We start from the raw sequence: 18,714 nt of genomic DNA on the forward strand, positions 1-18,714 counted from the left end.
GCATTAATACACTGTAGTTACTGCGCATTAAGTTTAGTACCAATAGCAGGTACTAAGTCAATGCATAGTAACTAGCGCAACTGCACAGTAGCACTGGCACATGGTCTTTCAGTCATGCTAATGCGCAGTAGACTAATTCTATTAAGCGTTAGCACGGCTTTTGCCATGATGTATTAATGCGCAGTAGAATTAGTCTTTTGTGCATTTAGTGTCTCATGTAGATGTGCCAGTGTGATGTAGTGTGGAACTTGTTTCTGACCAGCTTCGGATGTGACTACTCACTGCAGGGTGCTGGGGAAAAGTCCCAGCACAGTCCTGCACAGGTGGTGCTCCTCAACCTTCTTCAGCCTGGTTTTGAATTGGTAGAAAAGAGCCCCCACACATAGTTGCATTCATTTTCACTAAACTGATGCAACGATCCCAGTGGTCTTTCCTGCCCTTACCATCTATGAAACTACGAAATGCATCCCCTGTTGGAATATTGGTACAAGCCATGTGTGGTCCCAGGGACCCCAGCCCAAATGTCCCTGCCTGACCCAAGCCTACTGCAAACAAGCAGTAAACTCATTAGGATGAGGCACAGAGAGTTGTTTCATCGGGAAAGTCAGCTCCACTCTCCTGGTACATCAGTGAGATGCACAACAGCACCTGAGCAGCAGTTAGAAGAGACATTACACAGCTGGAATTAAATTGGCAGGCGCTGCCGTCTCCAAAGTGCCAACAGCTAAGAGTTAAAGGCCGGGCAAATGAGATCTCTGCCCTTCAGATGCCCTAGAGGAGCCTGTCGCACCGCCACACTCTACACCATAACTCAATAAGTGATTGTTCAGCATGCAGGATCCCTAGGCAGAGCTGAGAGCAGGTTCCTCCAACCACAGTCATGCCACACTGCTGAGAGCAAGGAAACCAGAGCACTGGATTTCCTCATGCTGTTCTCTCCAGACGCTCCAACCGCTGCACTTCCCAGGGAGAAGGGATGGGTCAGAGGGATGCACAGACCTGTTGGTGCTTGCTGCCTTTTCCAGGCAGGAGAACAGTGCCCTGGTTGGGATGCCTTGAATGGGCTACTTCTGTGCGTGAGGGGTGAGCCGTGCTCCATCCCACAGGGGCGGGCGTGCGGAGTGCATGTGAGAGTGTGTGTTTGCACGCCTCTGCATGTATGTGACTAGGTGACCTTTGGAAAATATTAGTCCACGTTTTCAAATCTGGGTGCCCCAAATGAAGAGCCTGAATCCATGGGCAGGAGCTGTGAATTGCCACAGGTTCTGCACACCTGCAGCTCCCACAGGAGTCAACGGGCTGACACCAGCAATGAGGAGGTGTCGCTTGCCCTTTCCTTTCAAGCTGAATAAGTGGGGCCGTTCACCTGGGGCAAGTCAATCCGTGGGAGCAGCCTCAGAAACCCCATGCAGCCGCAAGTGAAACCAAAGCAGGGAAGTTTCTTAGTCGGCTGGTCAGATTTTTCCCGCTGGTCATGATCCCTTGTGCTGCAGCTAGACGGTGGTGGCTTTGCTCACCATTACATGTGCTGCCTTCTCCCTGCTGCTGCCTGAGGTCCTGGGTGAAGGTCCTGGGTGTTTAGTAATATAAGTCCCTCCTGCCTTCCCTTTTCTAAGCCTCCCACAAGCAAGCCTTTTGGGGGTTAACTGCAAGCATCCATATACTGACTGAGCATGCTCAGCAAGACTGCACTCTGGCCAGGCAGGTACATGGCACACTCACCCAGGTGCATGTGTAAAGCCAGGTGAGTCCAAGAGGAGCTGTAGCCAGGAAGGCCCATGGCTAGCTTTTGATAGAGGAGGAGCAGGGCTCTCCCCTAATTTAGCACAGTAGTGATTAGGGCTATTTTAACCAGGGCATGGGAGACCCAGGTTCTGCCCCCTTCTGATGGGGCGGGGTTGAACCTGCATCTCTGCAAAGTGCTCTAACCAGGCCATTAGTTAGGTATTATCCAGATGCCTCTTCAGCCCTGCCCCTTCCATCTGGCCTGCTGGGCAGCCAAGAGAGGGAGATAAGTGGGGTCAGGGAGAAGAAACTAGCCAGAGGATACGTATCTCAGCAAGATGGATGCTGGCCTGCATGGGGGGAGCCTAGGTTCTAGCCTTCACCCTTGTTCCCAGTGAGACAGAAACTCTCCATCCATTTTATCAAATGCAAGGGGCAGGGGCTCAGCTGCAAGAGGAGAGCTAGAGAAGGGACTGGATAATGCACAACTTGTTACATTGTGGTTTTAGCACCATGCTGGGAAGCAGGAGATGCAAGGTCAATCCCCTCTGGGTGAGGGAGTCCTAGAATCAGGGTCTCTATGGCCTGGTGAAGTGCCCTCCCCAGGCCATGGGCTATAGAGCTGAAGCTACGGACTGCCCTCCATTGACAGTATTTTGCTTCCAGCCCGGAGGCATGCAGGAAGATGCTGTTTTGAAAGAATCCAGAAGTGTGTGGGTATGTTAAGTGAAATAGGAGTCTGCCCCAGGTGCATGGCCAGTCTCCGTCCCTCCCCCCGGGGGAGGGGGGTGCAGCCACCCCCTGCTGAGCTGTTAGGCCAGTGCAAGGAATGGGAATCATGGGAAGTCATAAATGAGTTCCTTGTGACAAACCCGACTCATCAACCTGCTGGCTTTGAGCTATCGCCGGAACAGTGGTCCCTGCTAAGCAGGTTCAGGACAAGCCAAGGCCCCTGCGCAATCAGCCTTCACCACTGCAGCCTCACTGCTAACCCACCGTGCACTTGTGGGGAGATACAAACAGTTCTGCACATCACTGAGGAGTGTCCCCTCTACAAACGAAGAGGTGGATTAATACATTTGAACTCAGTTAACAAGGAGGCTATTGCTTGACTTCGCAGATTTGCATTCGCTAAATAAAATAAGTGCTTTTGTGTCTGGTTCCTTGATAAAGGACAGAACTGACAGGACATCTGGCTTGGCTTGTGGGAGAGACAGGGGGAGCTGTCATGTAGACCCAGCTTAGCGGCAGACATGGTTATCTCTAGTTACAGCTTCCCTGCTTTGAGCCAGGGCCGAAAGAATCCCTTTAACATACACCATTGCAAGGGGTTTTCATCTGCCTCCTAATGGCTACAGGACACACTAGCCATTAATTCTAGCTGGGCCATGGAGATGCATTAAAATGACAATTTCCTTTTCCTTCCTGTTCACAAGCATCTGCAGCCAGGTTCTCAGAAGAGCTCGGGGTGGATTGGCAGATACCTGATTCCCACCGCATGCAGCATGGTGAGCTCTGCTACTGCCAGGTCTGGGCACTGAGCCCTTTAGAAACCGAGCCCTGTCATTAATCCTCTGCTGTGTCTCCAGGGGCTTGAAGAGCCTTAAAATGTAGCGCTGCTCTGACAATGGATGGTTAGATTCGGTGCTCTTTGGGACGGGCACCTAGCACAAGGGGCACCAGCATGCCAAGGCAGTACAGCTACTACAATAGTACAGTACTGCTACTACTGATGTAAATGTGGCTCTTCGTGGTCCCCAGATCAGACCTGCTCAAGGTTTTCTCTAGCTGCCAGCCCTGCACCCTAGGATCTGAGAGGCAGGTTGGCCTGTTGTGTTTCCTCACCTTCGGAGCATAGGGCTTTAATAAAGGACTTAGAGCAGGGACGGGCCATTATTTTGGGCAAAGAGCCTCCTCCCGAGTTTTGGCTCCGCCCCTTGACAGGTGCCCCACGCCCTGGTCGCAATCTTGTGATCAGAAGACCCACCCTTAACCACTGACCTTTGCCGCTGGAAGTCCCTCTCCTTGCCCCTGGAAGTACGCCTTTGGGGAAGAGGGCTTGCCATCTTAGAATGGGGAAAAAAACCCTCAAATTGTATACTAAAAATAAAACACCCATAATAATATACTCTAATTTAGTCCAAAATATATATTTTTGTCCTGATTTGTATGTGCTTGTGTAGAAGTGATTGCATTACAGATCAAAATGCAGTATTACTCTTGTATATTGTGCGGGGGGGAGGGGTGCAGAGGCGTATGGGTGGATGGGGGTGGGGTTTTTGGGGAGCTGTGGGTGTGTGTGGATGTAAATGGGTGAGTGTGGGGGGTTTGTGTGGATGGGTGTGTGTGGGTACAGTATTTGTGGTGTGTGATAGTGTGTGGGGGAGGGTGTGGCTGTGGTACTGGTGGGAAGGGTTTGAGGGTATGTGGGGTGTGCATGGGAGCCCCTCTGTGTGTACCCCCCTGGGCTGGTCAACACCTGCCCCCACCCCACAACAGCCGAGAGCCTGAGTGCCCTGCAGTGCCTCCCCACCACCGCCAACAGCACACAGCCCCAGTGCTCCTGGCGCCTGTTCTGCACTGCCCGGCCATGCCATGTCCTGCCACCCCTGGGCATGCAGCAGGAGCAGCTGGGACCAGTGCATGCAGCCATGACCCTGTGCATGCCACACCAGCTCTGGGCTCACCTGTCCAGGCTGAGCAGCAGTGGCTGCCTGGAGCCCATGCCATGCTGGGCTGCCCTGCAGCTTCATCACCGCCACCTGTGAGCTGCCTCGCAGCTGCTTCACACTGTCACCACTGCCACACTGAGTGACGGTGACAGATCTGCAGGGAGCTTGGAGTGGCGCGGGCTCCAGGCGGCCACACCAAACACTGCCAGCGGCAGCGAGGAGGAGGGGCCGCTTTCCCCAGTGCCAAGCAGCAGTGTCTGCCCAGCTGCTGCTGCCACTGCTGATACTGCTCAGCCCCAGTGGGTGAGCCTGGACCGGGCATTGGGGCCCAGGCTCAGCAGTGGTGGCAAAGGACAAACTGCTGCTCAGTGTGGGGGGGAAGCGGTCCCTCCCCCTCCTGCTGCTGGTGCTTCCTGGTGCAGCCGCTTGGCGCCCACGCAGGGCTTCCTGTGCCTGCTCTCCGCTGCCACCACTGCCCTGTGGGGCAGCCCAGAGGCAGCAGTGACATGGAGACACAGGGCAGCCCCATGCAGGCTTTGGGCAGCTGCACCAGGAAGCTCCAGCAGCAGGATGGGGAGGGGCCACTTTCCCCCTGCTCTGAGCAGCAATTTGTCTCACACTGCTGCTGCTGCTTAGCCCAAATGGGCGAGCACGGGGCATGTGGGGTTGGGCCTGTGCGCACTGGTTCCTGCCTGTACCGCCAGGCTGGGGTGGCGGAGACTGGGAGCGAGCAGATGCACAGGAGCACAGCACCAGCCAGACGGGAGCCTGGGGCCCATGCTGGTGCCCCGGGGCCAGCACTGGCAAGGCCCAGAGTGTGGCAGCAGGAGCACAGTCCCGGATGGCAGGGGCTCTGTGGAGCCAGGCCAGCTCCCCTCTCTCCCTGCTGGCACAGCCCAGTCCAGCTCCATAGACCCCTGCCAGCCTGTACCCCACGTTCCTGCCGTCCTGCTCTGGGCCCCACCAGTGCTGGCCCTGGGACACCAGCACAGGCCCCACCCTCCCACAAGCCCGCTCGCTTCCACTCCCCTCCTGGCGCTGCTTTCCCCACTTTCCTGCCGGCCACTCCTGTACCATGTGACTCCTGGCTGGATGGTCACGATGGCAGGACTCAGCAGGAGCTGGCCCAGCCCCAAGGACTGGGATGGTCACCCATGGTCCTTCTGTGCCTCCTCCATCCCCCGCTTCTTACCTGAATTTCCTCCTCCAGCATAGGCAGGCATGGCGCAGGGTCTTAGGCAGGGGCTTCCGGTTGGGTGGGTGGCGCTGGATGGGAGAGTATTAGGATCATTAGCTGGAGTCTGCAGGTGACAACATCCTTTGAACCATACATGAAATGCCATTCAGGAGAGTACTTGCAGTTCTCTCATGACCACTATGGATGGGTCGTGAGTGGGGTGTCTGTTACACTTGAGAGCAACTCTGGGATCTAGCGTGTACTGACGGTCTTAAAAACAAGGACTGAGAAGGGCACTGGGGTCTGACTATGGACTTGAGGACTTGGCTCCTACTCTGCCCAGCCCTGGCACTTTCACCCCCTCAGCACCCTTTGCAGTGCAGAGGAGAGGGGCCAGAGCATTAGGGGTATGCAAAGGATTTGTACTGAGGCTGTTGCAACCAGATCCTGGGTCTGCCCAAGCTCCCTGATTGATGAGACCGCCTAAGTCCTGCCATACACATTTTGAAGTTGTTTTGGAGTGGATTCCACATTACACTGATCCTCTGAAGGCATTAGAGGACCTCAACTCTAAAAGGAGATAAAGCAGGGAGAATTTAGGTCAGATTCTCGAAAGCAACAAATGATTTGGGTGCCTGCCCTTTTGGAACTTAAGCAGATACGCTGTGAAGGATCCCATTTTCCAAAGGGACCAAGCCAGGCCCCTTTGAAATGCCTTAAGTTTGACACCTGAAATTAGAGGCCCCTTTTTCAAAATGACTTGCCCCAGGTGAACAGTGATGGCAGCCTGTCCCACTTCTTGAACTTCCAGATACACCTGGGGCTCTATCCCCTCACTCTTGGGAGAGGCTCCTCCGAAGCATCCGCAAAGCCATTTCACTGTTCTCAGTCATGTGTCTCCTTTTAAACTCATCTTTGCTGGGATGCCTGAAGACCTGGATGCAAGTTAAGCTGCTGATGTGCTGAATGACTGCCCACTGTACTGACCAATCTGTCTCCTTGTCTCCTCCTATTCCCCATCTGCCCATAGTGTCTCTTGCTTTATACTCCAACTGTAAGTTCTGGGGGTAAAGACTGCCGTTTTGGTCCGTGTTTATGCAGCACCCGGCAGTAATCCAGTGGTTGGTGTTCATGGCACTAAGTAATCAAGTAACCATAATTAATAGCAATAAAAGTGAAAATGCAACCTGAAAGTCCTAACCATCCCACTCTCCCCACCCTAGTGGCTCCTCCAGTAAGAGAGTATCATACTCATGCCCAAACCCGTGAAAGCAGCTACAGTGTCTGTCTACAGATTTCAGGGTGGTGAATGGGGAATAGAAATCAACCTCCTTGGGATCAGGATGCCTCTGAAAGCTGAGGGGCATGTTGGGTTTGTAACACGATCAGCCTGTGGTTGTATTTCAGGGAATCTGTTACCAATGAAGTCGAGGAACTTATTTAGGAAGGTCCAGGAGGATGAAGTGCCTCCAAAGCCCACCAGCACCGAGATGCCCGTGACGAGCATGGACAACGTGACTCATGCCACGAGCCAGGAGAAGAACGGGGAGGACTTGTTCACCAAGCTTAGCAACTTTGCCAAGGAAAGATTTAAGGAAGGGATACAGAGCATTCCCTGTAAGTAACTGGCTGCTGCCTCCTCTTCCAGCACCCTTTTCTGAAAGCACTGTGCACTGGTCTCACAAAAAGACAGACCCTCTATCCCGTCAGCCCATCTCCAGTTAGGTCCCACATGGTGATGTTAAGCACCAGCTCTTTCCCATGGTAACCTCAGGCGGCAGTTACCATGGAGACCACAGGGTTTCTGGGTGTTATGAGACTACTGCCTTGCAGGGAATTAGCTGAGGAGGGGTAGTTGTTACATATGATGCTGTAATAAAGCAAACCGTGGGAGTGCCTCTTTCCCATCAAACAAGGTCAAAGGCCCTTCTGAGCCTAGTGACCCTGGGGCTGGCATGGTTAAAGCATGACCATTTCTGTAGCCAAGGCCACACAAAGAAGAGATGTGTCTAGCATTACATCCAGCTGCCTTTGAGTGCCCAGCCTGAATGACCAGGTGCCAGCTACACCTGGGTGCACTGGGAAGAGTCACCAGTCCAGAGCAGGCTTTGAACTCTTCCTGTTGCAGCCATTGAAACACATCTTCCCTGCTCCATCACCAGTGCCCCTACCTCTGGCCTTTCTGTAAATGCTTGTGGCTTTGGGGTGACTGTTTATCAGCACCCTGTGTCCCATTAAGATGTCTGTACTCTGTCTGCCCTGCTGCATTTTGGGAGCACGGTCTTCCTCTACAAGTGCTGTGTGCATGGAAGTGGCCCCAGGGTGACTGTGTGGCTGGTGTTTTTTGCACAGTGCCTCCCTGGGCCCTGATAGCCATTGCTGTGGTAGTTGGCCTGCTCTTCCTCACCTGCTGCTTCTGCATCTGCAAAAAATGCTGCTGCAAGAAGAAGAAGAACAAGAAGGAGAAGGGCAAAGGCATGAAGAATGCTATGAACATGAAAGACATGAAATCAGGGAACCAGGTAAAGCACCGCTCAGAACATCTCAGCCAGCTCGCACAGCCAGCATGGTACAAAGGGTGAGCTTATGTTCTGGCCAAGGTAAAGCCAGGGCAACCTGCTGGTTTCCCCAGCCCCAGGAAGCAAAAGCAGCCAGCTCCGTTTAAGGCAAGAGTGAGATACGAACCCTCACTAGGCAATAGGCAGGAGCCCGGTGCTTACATTAAGAAAGTAACCACACAAGGCAGAAGCAGTCCGATCGTTAGCACCAGCAGGCAGAGACCGGGCTCCCCACTGTCCCACAGCAGGTTACAGAGATGTTCAGCAAAGGGTTGGGTTATTTGTTCTTTGCTCAGGAGGAACCAGGTCTGGGGTTTAGGACAAGACCCCTTCCAATGTTTGTCTACAAGGTGTTCGCCCTCTTATCAGTATCAGGAGATGGGAGAGCTGACACTGCGGGACAGGGGGTCTTGTTTGTAGGCACCACACGCACGCACGTGCACACACACACACACACACACACTTCTGACCAGTGCTCCATGTTCTTCTGTACCACCAGAGACTTTCCTAGCTTCATAGAGGTTAAGGCCAGAAGGGAACATTAGATCAAAGCATCATATTCACATCACTTGTTACTATCCATCAACCTGCAGTCTCTGTTCATCCCTTGTCTCCTGGGGGTGGTCTTATCTGGACCCAGCCCTGTTCATTTTGCCCTTTTCCCTCAGACCAGGGAACACACAGGTAAAAAAGGGCTCAGGGAAAAAAGGAAGTGGCTTGGAGCTCTCTGGTCTCTCCTTATAAAGCTCTCAATGAGCAGAATTTCCCTTCTGTTTGCCAGGAACCAAGATACTGCCGCTGCCCTGTATAATCTGACACCTCTTCCCTCCAGGGTAGCTACCTGTTCCTAAAGCTTGGTAGTATTTGAGGTTCGAACTGGTCTAACTTCTCAGCTTGCTTTATCACAGTGGCAGGCAAGGTCCAGCCTGCAAGCTGGATTGAGCCGGCACCAGACTCCATTTCCCAGCAGGCGCTGTGAGCCCAGGAGTGGCAGCACGGGCAGGGGTTTCCAGCAGTTGTGGCAGGGCTACTTGCACGAACAGAGGATGAAACCCGGGAGCTGTTCATTCCCAATGGGGTGCAGGAAGAGATAGGGAGGATCACGCTGCCAGATGCACAGTGAGGAATAGTGCCAGGAGCCTTCCATACACACCAACTTGTGCCCCTTATATCTACCCTGACACAATGGCTGTGCCCTGCGGGCACCTGTCACGGCTTCCCCAGAGGAGCACTTGCATGGGATCCCCAGGCTTACACAGTCTCTGGGAGTACCCCCTGAAGACAGCCCAGACATCATAGCTTCTGGAGAGTCAGCCTTTTGGTCCCTGACCCCTCCTGGTTATCCGTGGTCCCCACAGAGAGATGTCTTCTGGTTTAGTTTCTGGGAGGCCTTTTGTCACTTCAAAGGGATTCGTAGATGTTGAGGTGGGAAGGGACCTCAGTAGATCATTGAGTCTGACCCCCTGCCCTGGCAGGAAAGAGCTCTGGGGTCAGACGGTCCCAGCTAGGGGTCATCTGTGGAGTGCACCCGAAGTCCCACCCAGTGAAGCAGGCAGCTTTCATTTAAAGAGCCAGCAGTGCAGCTGGCAGAGTCCTCAACCATGAAGCCCAAGCAGTCTCTGTCAGCAAAAACAGCCCTGGCTGTTCTGCCTCCAGCCTCTGGGCCCCCCACAACCACACATGCACACAGTCTGGGGGGCTGCAACAGGTATGCCTCAATCACAGTTAACCCTTTTTTCCCTGTGTACAAACTAGCCAGGGAAACTGAGGCATGCAACATTATTATAACGTGAACACACAAATATGACAACAAACCCGGAGTGTATCATAGCAGCCCTTGGGATATATGCTTTGCCAAAGGAGATATAGCTAGATGCAACAACCACACAGTGATATAGTGGATGTGCTTTGAGCCCCAGAGAGATGGCCTCCCTTGGGGTTCCTATAGCCTCCCAGCACCCCAGAGCAGGCCAATGCCTTAGTTTAGTGTAGCTCTGAAGCACCAACAGGAGCCACAGTGCCTGCAATGATGATTACAAAGTTACGGAGGAGTGTCACATACAGGCAGAGGCTGAGAGACAATGAACGTACAGGCCATGCAGTAATGGCAGTGCAGGACACAGTAAGGACAAGAACCGTTTCCCCACGCTTACCAGCACAGGTCTGACCACACCAAAAGTGCGGTTCCCAATGAGATCCACATTTCAAGAGGCCGCACAAAGTGGCACATGCACAGTGCACCCTGGGTCTCAGCTACATGGAACAGAGTGCAGGCCCCTTTAAGGAAGACCTAATGCACCTGAGCCAGAGGAAGATCTCTGTTAGGGAACAGTAGAAGTTGCTGGGCTTTTCACCACTCGGTAGGCTAGAGGAGACAGGAGAATGCACATTCAGTCAGGGTATTACAATGTGTTTTTCTTCCTTTCAGTTTCCCTTTCCTTTTCCTATCACTCACCTCCTCTCTGCCTCCTGTTCCACAGCAGTGTCCTGCTGTGTCTATAAGTGTATTCTCTGTGTCAAGAAAATCTCACACTCTCTGTCCCTGCATGTCTCTGTGCCTTTGATTTCCAGAGAAACACTGGGCTGGTAGCAGCTTCCGTGACTTTGCTGGGCATTATTCCATTAGAGGGAATGATGGGATTGGCTTATTCAGGCCCACAGACAGAAGAGACAATACTTTAATGTGCCTGCCCCTTTTAGGAATTGGCCACGTCCCAACAAAATTCGTGTCAGTATGGACAACATTTCCAAACCCAGTTGATCCCACTCCAGCACAGATGCAGTCTGCCCATACAAGGGCAAAGTCTGTTGTTTCTCACAAACACTGGATGTTGTTGATGACCTGTGTGGCTGCTGCCTCTATAATGTCATTCTCTTCCTTCTCTGTGCTCTTGTTTTCTTCCTCTGTGTTGTTCTGTCTCCCTGTTTTCTGACTAACCTGGATGGCAACTCACGGTAGGTGCCAAGTTGAATGACTCTTCTCTACTGGCCAAAGAGAGGGAGGGTCTGGGATCTGTGCAATGCACTAGGGTACCCACTGGCTCCAGAGCTTATGCACGGCAGGCTGAAAGCATGTTAAAGACCTATGAGGGGGACCAGGCAGTTGGGGATCTGATGCATCCACCAGGGAACCATGCCAGACCCATTCTGCGGCACAGATCCCTCAAATTGGGTCCAGGTTGCAGATCAGTGTAACAGGTAACACTAATGGTTGTTCCTGTGGATGGGGGATATTCTAAGCAGTGCAAATAAGAAACCCCCGACTTAGCTGCAGATTTGCTTCCTGTCTTTGTTGGTGTCTCACAGAACAGCACCCTGTTCCTGGTAGATGCCTCCTTCCTCCAGATAGACATACTTAGTGCAAGCACGGAGAATGGCTCTGTGGCCAGCACACCAGCCTTGGCGTAGGAGAGACTGAGGTTGTACTTCTGGCTCTGTCCTGGGACAAGTCACTCAACCTCCCAAAGACAGAGCTTGACCCACCTTCCCCTACCGTTATACACGTGTCCGCAGTTTACTGTGCCGGAAAGCCTTGGGGTTCCTGCTTGAGTTTAACTCTCTTCCATTCCCTCCATGACCAATCTACCCAGAATCTGGCCCCCGTTCCAAACCTTCCTCCCAGGGTCAGCACTCAGCCCTCATCCCATGTGCATACATGGCCAGTGCTGAGCACCCTGCAACCTGCCCCACAGCAGCCTCACCCTTCCTCCTCCTTGCCAGATAGTGCTGTTTGCTGTAACAGATCTGTCAGATCCCATCGTGTCACCATCATCAGTGCTGCACACGGGGGCTGCCCAGGGTCGCATGGTCCTCAGTTAGAACTTGAGTGCTCCTGCTGCAGAAGCTCTGGTACTCACCACTTTTGCTAAAAGAGGCTCCCCATTAGCTGAAGCAGTGTTAAGACTCAGCATGCACATTGCAGCAGGTCTGAGTCTCCATTGAGTAGAGGGCAGCAGCGTCTGTCTGTGTTGCAGCCACAGAGACGTGGCAGCAAACTCCTGTGGAGCAATAGGATTAAATGCCCCAGTGCTAAAGAGCTTGGATTTTACCAAACTGAATCCCCATGCGTCCCATACCTCCCTCTCAGCCAGTGCTGAGGGACATGAATGCTGGAGCTGCTGATCCCTGCACTACCAAAAGCCTCTGGGCTGAGCTTGGGAGGAATGTGTGTGTGCATGAGTTGACAGCAGTCTCTACAGGCTCAGTCCTAAACTGGGCACCTCTGTTTCCTCTTCAGAACAAACAGGACGATGAAGAAGAGACAGGCCTAACAGAGGGAGAAGGCGAGGAGGAGGAAAAAGAGCCAGAGAACCTGGGCAAGCTGCAGTTCTCACTGGATTATGATTTCCAGGCTAACCAGGTGCCACGGCTGGGGCTGGGAGCCTGGGCTAAGGAACTCGTGGTGCAAAAGTGGGTTTAGATGAGCCATTCACATGGAAAAGATAGCTGAGGAGTGTGGAGCAAACACCAAGCTCTGAGCAGCACAGGTGCCTGCAGAGGGCTGTGATGTCTTTGGGTTCACGCACTTGTGTCCCCACTATTGTCCCTCTGGGCCTTTGAAAGGGTCCTTCTGGCAGTCCCCCTGCTCTCCAGAGTGTGGGCAAGAGAGGCTGTCAGGGGTCTTGCCACCAAGTCCTTGTCCAGGGCCCCACCCTTTGCTACCTGGGCCCTTTGCCTTTCCCAAGGGAAACTCCCAAATTCAGCTCCCAGATAGGGAGATCAGTGCTTTGGAGAAGGTGACCCCCTACTCCCCTGGCAGAACTGAGTGCCATCCCACTCTGGCTGCAGAGAGAGTGGAACAGGAGGGGCCTTCAGCTTTTTTCTATGTAACACCCAAATAAGCTGTCTTGCTGTCTTCCCAGCTGACAGTGGGGATCCTCCAAGCAGCTGAGCTTCCAGCATTGGACATGGGTGGCACCTCGGATCCATATGTAAAGGTCTTCCTGCTGCCTGACAAGAAGAAGAAGTATGAGACCAAAGTGCAGAAGAAGACTCTCAACCCTGCCTTCAATGAAACCTTTACCTTCAAGGTGAGCCTCTCCTCAGGCCCCTCGCTTCCTGAGAGTTGGGAGCCTAGGCTGGAGCTGCCCATTCAGGCATTAACTATACTAGGGATGGATCCCAGCCCAGAACTCCCCTACTCCAATTCCCAGGGCTTGGTGCCCAAGCTGGGAATTTCAGGGATAAAGAAGCTGGCCTCAAGAAATGATTAACCTGAGTATCTACCAGGGCCCTTTCCTGCTGCTGGTGTGCATCTACTTCCATGCTGCAATTCCTGCAGCTCATTGCATGAATAGGTTATGGGCCCAGGCTCATAAGCTGTGGCAGATTCAGATCCATTTGAACCATTCTTACCAAATCAGATCCTTTCTTCTATTGCATCCACACTACCATCATGGTTTGAAAGTACTCTTCTCCGTAACAGGTTCCCTATCAGGAGCTGGGTGGGAAAACTCTGGTGATGTCTATCTACGACTTCGACCGCTTCTCCAAGCATGATATCATTGGGGAGGTCAAGGTGCCCATGAACACGGTGGACCTGGGCCAGCCCATTGAGGAGTGGAGAGACTTGCAGAGCGGCGAGAAGGAGGAGGTGAGGCAGGTGTCTAGTAGCAGAAGGCGGGGGCAAAAATCATGCTTATGGGTCAGGAGCTGGACTTCCTGGGCAGCTCCATGGCTTTGGGGCTGAGGCTGCTTTCACGGTTGCCCCACAAATGGGCTCCTGGCTCTGCTTCGCACCACAGGGTGTAGGCTGCAGCAGGTGGATCCACCCTTCAAGGAGACAGCAGTAATGCTGGACAGGTGTCCCTTGTGGGAGAGAGTGCACCATCCAGCAGTTAGAACAAGGGCTGCTCATCAAGACTCATGGGCTGTGTTCCCAAGTCTGGCTGGGGAGTGGAGTCTAGTGGGTTGAGAAAAGTACTAAAGTCCAGGGCCTGTTCCCAGTTCTGCCATTGCCATGAGGCGTGGCTTTGAGATGTTACCAAGTTTATCAATTGAATCAAATTACCTGCCTAAGCAGTAGGGAGAAATCCCCACTTAACACCAGCCCTGGCTCTGTTACAAGACATGCAGGGGGTCTGTGCCTTGCTTATCCCACCTCTAGCTGCAGTTGGAGCCATAACGGGCGACATGAGAAAGACTCATGGAAGCAGTTGGTGGGAGAGTCAGGGACTGAACCCCGATCAGAGTCTCAGCTCAGGCCTTGGCCATGAGGCCAGTATCTGCAAAGTGTCTTCCTTGTGCAAAAGCTGCATGTGAATATGAAGCAATAGTAAAAACACAGGGATCACTGAATTGCCTCAATCAGGGAATGTCCTGTTGGAAAGGCAGTGATACAGAAGGTGTGCAATCAAGAGAGTGGCTCACACTGGCTCGTGGGTGATGAGGTTCCTGCCTGTGCATCTCCTCCCATAGTTTCCTAGGGTATTAGCTCTCAGCCCCGCAGGCAGGTGCTCTGAGGGACAGCAATGGCTGTGTGAGCAATGGGACGGCATTGACCTCTGCTTTCCCCTTGGGCCAACAGCCAGAGAAGCTGGGAGATATCTGCATCTCGCTGCGGTATGTACCCACCGCGGGGAAGCTCACCGTTTGCATCCTGGAAGCAAAGAACCTGAAAAAGATGGACGTCGGGGGTCTGTCTGGTAAGCACAGAACCACCTTCTAGCACTGGGTGACACTCCTAAGCCAGCAGCAAAACGCGGTCCCTCTGCTGGGGGACATTCTGGAGGGGAGTCCTTACCACGGTGCTTAGCACTCACAACACCTTTACAGCAAGAACCATGCACCTGATGGGGACACCTGCATGGTGCAGTCACACCTCCATGGCTCTGTCTTGAAGCCACATGGAGTTGTGCCCCCTGCAAGCCAAAGAGAGAAGCAAGCCATAGATACTGCATGTCCTATGGCTTTTTGTTGGGTCTGCCAGTTTAAACACCAGATCCCTGGCATGCAGCTCCAGTGGGGGCAAACACGATGGCTCATGCCCACCTTGCACTGATGTCAGTGAGTGCCCAGGGGAAAGCACCCCTGGGGGGTCTGGAGAAAGCGGCAGCTTGTGCAACTCCCTTCACAGACACCCACATTCCCATCTTGGCTGGAGCCATTTGTGGCAGACACCAAGGAGATAAGGGAATAGGTGCCCTGGCTTAGTCAAATGCAGGGAGCCTCCACTGAGCTGTCAGGGCCCAGAGTATGTAGATGGTCATGTGCTAAGCAAACACCAGCACCAAGTGGGGCAAGTACCCTCTACTTCTGTTTCCTGCAGTGGGAGGAAAGGGCCCCTAAGGGTTGGCTTGTTGTTCAGATGCATTGGCCTGCTCTCTCTTTTACACTTACAAACAGCATCTCAGTCTTACTTCCCTGGTCCCCTCACCCCATGGGCAGAATGTGTCCCACGGGGAGCCCTTATTAGGCAGTGGCCAAAACTGGCTTTATAAATTAATGACAAAGATAAAGGATCATGACAAGCAGAGCCTGTGCTTCTACCCAGATATGAGCAGGTTAGCCCTGATAATCTACTGCATCAGTAATGCCAGACTCAAAAGGAAGGCTCAGGTTTATTATTAGGAACAAGAATCTTACAGGTCTCTGAGCTCACCAGAGCCATGTTTTATCTAAGCAGGAAGAATATAAGCTTTGCTCATACAGCTCCCCTGGTGCCCTTCAGTCCCAGTGCAGGGGCTGCTCTTCCGGCCTTCAGCTCTTCCCACAACAGCTTTGCCAAGGTAGCTCAGCCATGACCTTCAGACCCCTGCTATTCCAGCCCTGTGCCCCATGCTTGCACACCAGCCCGGCAGTGAGATTTTTCTGAGTGCAAACTTCCCAGTGCCCCGTTTTGGGCTGCGGGATAAATAAGCTTTTCTAGTAGCACATGCAGGCTGCAATCACACCAGAAATGTTTGGAGTCATAACTTGCAAGCAGTACAGTTTTGCAGGCCAGTGTGTCTGGGAAGGGGACTCTGGTGCTTTTACCAGCATGTCTCACTGTGCCCTGAGGACATCTGATGTGCCTCGTGCCAGAAAATATCTTCTTTACTACACCAAGCTAGTGCCAAGACATTTGCAGAGGTGATTCTGAGCTGAGAAGTCAGCTGGTGTAGACGTGGTCAGGCTGGTTTCCTGGTAGGAAAGAGTTTTGCCTCTGTCTCTGGAGCAGTGGTCCCTGACTTTGGCTTGCTAGTGAGCAACAATACTGAGCAAGAAGTGTGCTGCAGGCAAGGCCAGGTTGTTTCCTAACAACCTGCTTTATCATGAGCAATGCCAGAGAGCCTCTGCCCACAAATCCTGAGTTAGGGAGCACAGCTCAAGAGCAATGAGACATCCCACTCACTGGGCCCCTTGGTGATACTGCAGGCTCCTCTGGGCCAAGGAACCAAACTCCAGAAGCCTGTTTTTTAATGAAAACAGCAATAGCTTTCCAGGCCCAGCTTTCCACTGCCCAAATTCCAGCAGCATAAACAAAGCAGGCATGGGGGCTGAGTGATTTTGGTGCCCCCTTTGCACACACCCCTGCTCTCCAGCCCTTTAGCATGACTCAAGTTGGACCTCCAGCAGCAAAGGCAAAGGAGTCACTGTCATTCATGCTCTGCCAACATCTTGGTGACTGATTGGACTAATGAAGGCCTGTGGATCTGCTGTGTTAGATACCCCATGGGCAAAAGGTGATTAACAATCACGGTGCAAGATGACATGCTCATAGACTATCTGAGGCTAGATGAGGCTGTGACAGCTACCCTGTCTCACCACAGCCTAGTGCAGGCCAGAGCATCCAAGCTTGTGGTTCCTGCCCAGAGCCCAAACTATCCAGCTGAGCCAGCTTGTGTCATTCAGGAAGATACCCAGTCATGGGGTGACAGCAGCCCTGCCCTGTCCCCACGGCAGTGGCTCCCATAGGTAATTCCCCTCCCTGCTGAAAATGCACCATATTTCCAATCTGAATGTTTTCAGATCCAGCCTCCAAGCCTTCATCTGCTATCAGACACCTGCCCCATGTACATACATAATCCAATACAAGTAAATATATGGGGGCTACTTATTATTCTTTCATATTAGGGAATTGATAGCAGGCTGCCGTGTGTCATGATGCTGTCTCTGCCATCCCTTCTGCGTGGAACCAAAGAGCCTCCTACCTGGGTCTCTGCCCTCTCCCATCCTCTGTGAGGTGCTCTGTCAGTGCTCCATCAGGCACCAGCTCTGGCTGCCTCTGACCTCTGCTCTTCTGGGCTTTCTTTTCAGATCCGTATGTGAAGATCCACCTGCTGCAGAATGGCAAGAGGCTGAAGAAGAAGAAGACCACTGTCAAGAAGAAGACGCTAAACCCTTACTTCAATGAATCCTTCAGCTTCGAGATCCCCTTCGAACAGATACAGGTTCACTTGTCATGATTCTTGCCTTGGGTGCTGTGGGGTGGAGCATGCGGACAGGAGTGGTGGGTGGCCGGCACTTGAGGTCCTCTGAATGGAGGGACTGGCTCCTTCCCCCACCTTGTTGCCTCATTCTCAGGCTAAAATAAGCGTGGCCCCACACATTTAATGCCACTTACATCTATCACAGTCCACCTGTGGGTGCTGCAGGTACTGCTGCATCGGGTCCAAGAAGTACCCACAGTCTGGGGTGGGCAGGCTAAAGCCAGCACAAAGAGCTTCAGGCTGGGTTTTGGCAGTGACTGCAAGGATTAGCCAGGAGCCCAGGTTGTGTGGTTTGGAGCATCCGTGGGATGTCACTGAGGATGCTGTCAAAGCAAGGAGCGCTCGAGAAAGCCAGTGCCTGTTGTCAGAGGTGCCATCAGTATCAAGAGCCTTTAGACGACTGGGGGCTCAAATGTCACTGACAACCGTTGCCTTCCCATGGGGCTGCACAGCCTGAGCAGCTCTGCAGAAACACCCCCCACTCCTTGAAGAGCTTGCAGATGACACCTGCTGCTCTTGCCAAGAGCCTTGCCTCGCTGGCAGTAAGAGCCACTGCCTCATGTAAGGCCTAGCCCTGCCCTCAGTACGTGCTAGTAGGAGACAGAAAGGCTGTGCACAGCAATGGGGAAAAGAGCCCCAAAGCCATCAGCAGAGCTACTGAAGGGATCATGAGGTCCTGGGTCACTGTCTCAGCTGCTCCGCACTCAGTGCGCGTGGGCCACAGGCTGACAGGTGCCTTCTCCTCCAGCTGCCAACCCTGCACACTTAGCCTGGCAGTAAGCAAGGGACCAGAGCTCGCTCGAGAATTGTATTCAGGATCCTAAATGAGAGGAGAGCAGGGGTTTTCCTTCCTTTCATTTTGTCACCTGTAACAGATGGTTATAGGCGAATTAGGCTGCTACTGACCCCTAGACAGCCCTCTGTCCCTTCATACCCAGTACAGCCACTTGGATTTGCCCTCTGGGATCCCTGTGTGGGCAAATTTTATGCCCTTTACCCAGCCCTTCTCCTCTGTGCCCTGCTCTTGGTGACCCTCATGCAGTCACAGACCCTTTGCATCTAGTCCTTGGTGACTCCTGCAAAGCCCCATCACCTTTCATGACTCCACAAGGGCACCGCTGATTGAAAAGTGGGCCTGGGCTCCTCTCAGCTTCTACCCATAAGCTCGGGCA

At 53.0% G+C, this 18,714-nt stretch overlaps 1 protein-coding gene across 4 annotated transcripts in view; it reads left to right on the forward strand.

Moving 5' to 3' along the window:
- SYT2 (synaptotagmin 2) overlaps positions 1 to 18,714 on the forward strand; it is a 206,975-nt gene that overhangs the window by 179,266 nt on the left and 8,995 nt on the right. For 3 of the 4 annotated variants that reach the window (XM_090025555.1, XM_090025556.1, XM_090025557.1), the window contains 7 exons: positions 6,982 to 7,191; positions 7,927 to 8,096; positions 12,370 to 12,492; positions 12,995 to 13,162; positions 13,558 to 13,725; positions 14,659 to 14,776; positions 17,370 to 17,503. In XM_090025555.1, coding sequence (XP_089881681.1) covers positions 6,996 to 7,191; positions 7,927 to 8,096; positions 12,370 to 12,492; positions 12,995 to 13,162; positions 13,558 to 13,725; positions 14,659 to 14,776; positions 17,370 to 17,503 — 1,077 coding nt within the window. In that variant the 5' untranslated portion in view covers positions 6,982 to 6,995. Of the gene's footprint in view, positions 1 to 3,161; positions 3,234 to 6,981; positions 7,192 to 7,926; positions 8,097 to 12,369; positions 12,493 to 12,994; positions 13,163 to 13,557; positions 13,726 to 14,658; positions 14,777 to 17,369; positions 17,504 to 18,714 lie in introns of all 4 variants that reach the window. The other variant, XM_090025554.1, reaches the window with a different exon arrangement.

Source organism: Crocodylus siamensis, chromosome 13 (genome assembly GCF_052110815.1).
Source record: "Crocodylus siamensis isolate JL-2025a chromosome 13, ASM5211081v1, whole genome shotgun sequence".
Taxonomy (NCBI): Eukaryota; Metazoa; Chordata; order Crocodylia; family Crocodylidae; genus Crocodylus; species Crocodylus siamensis.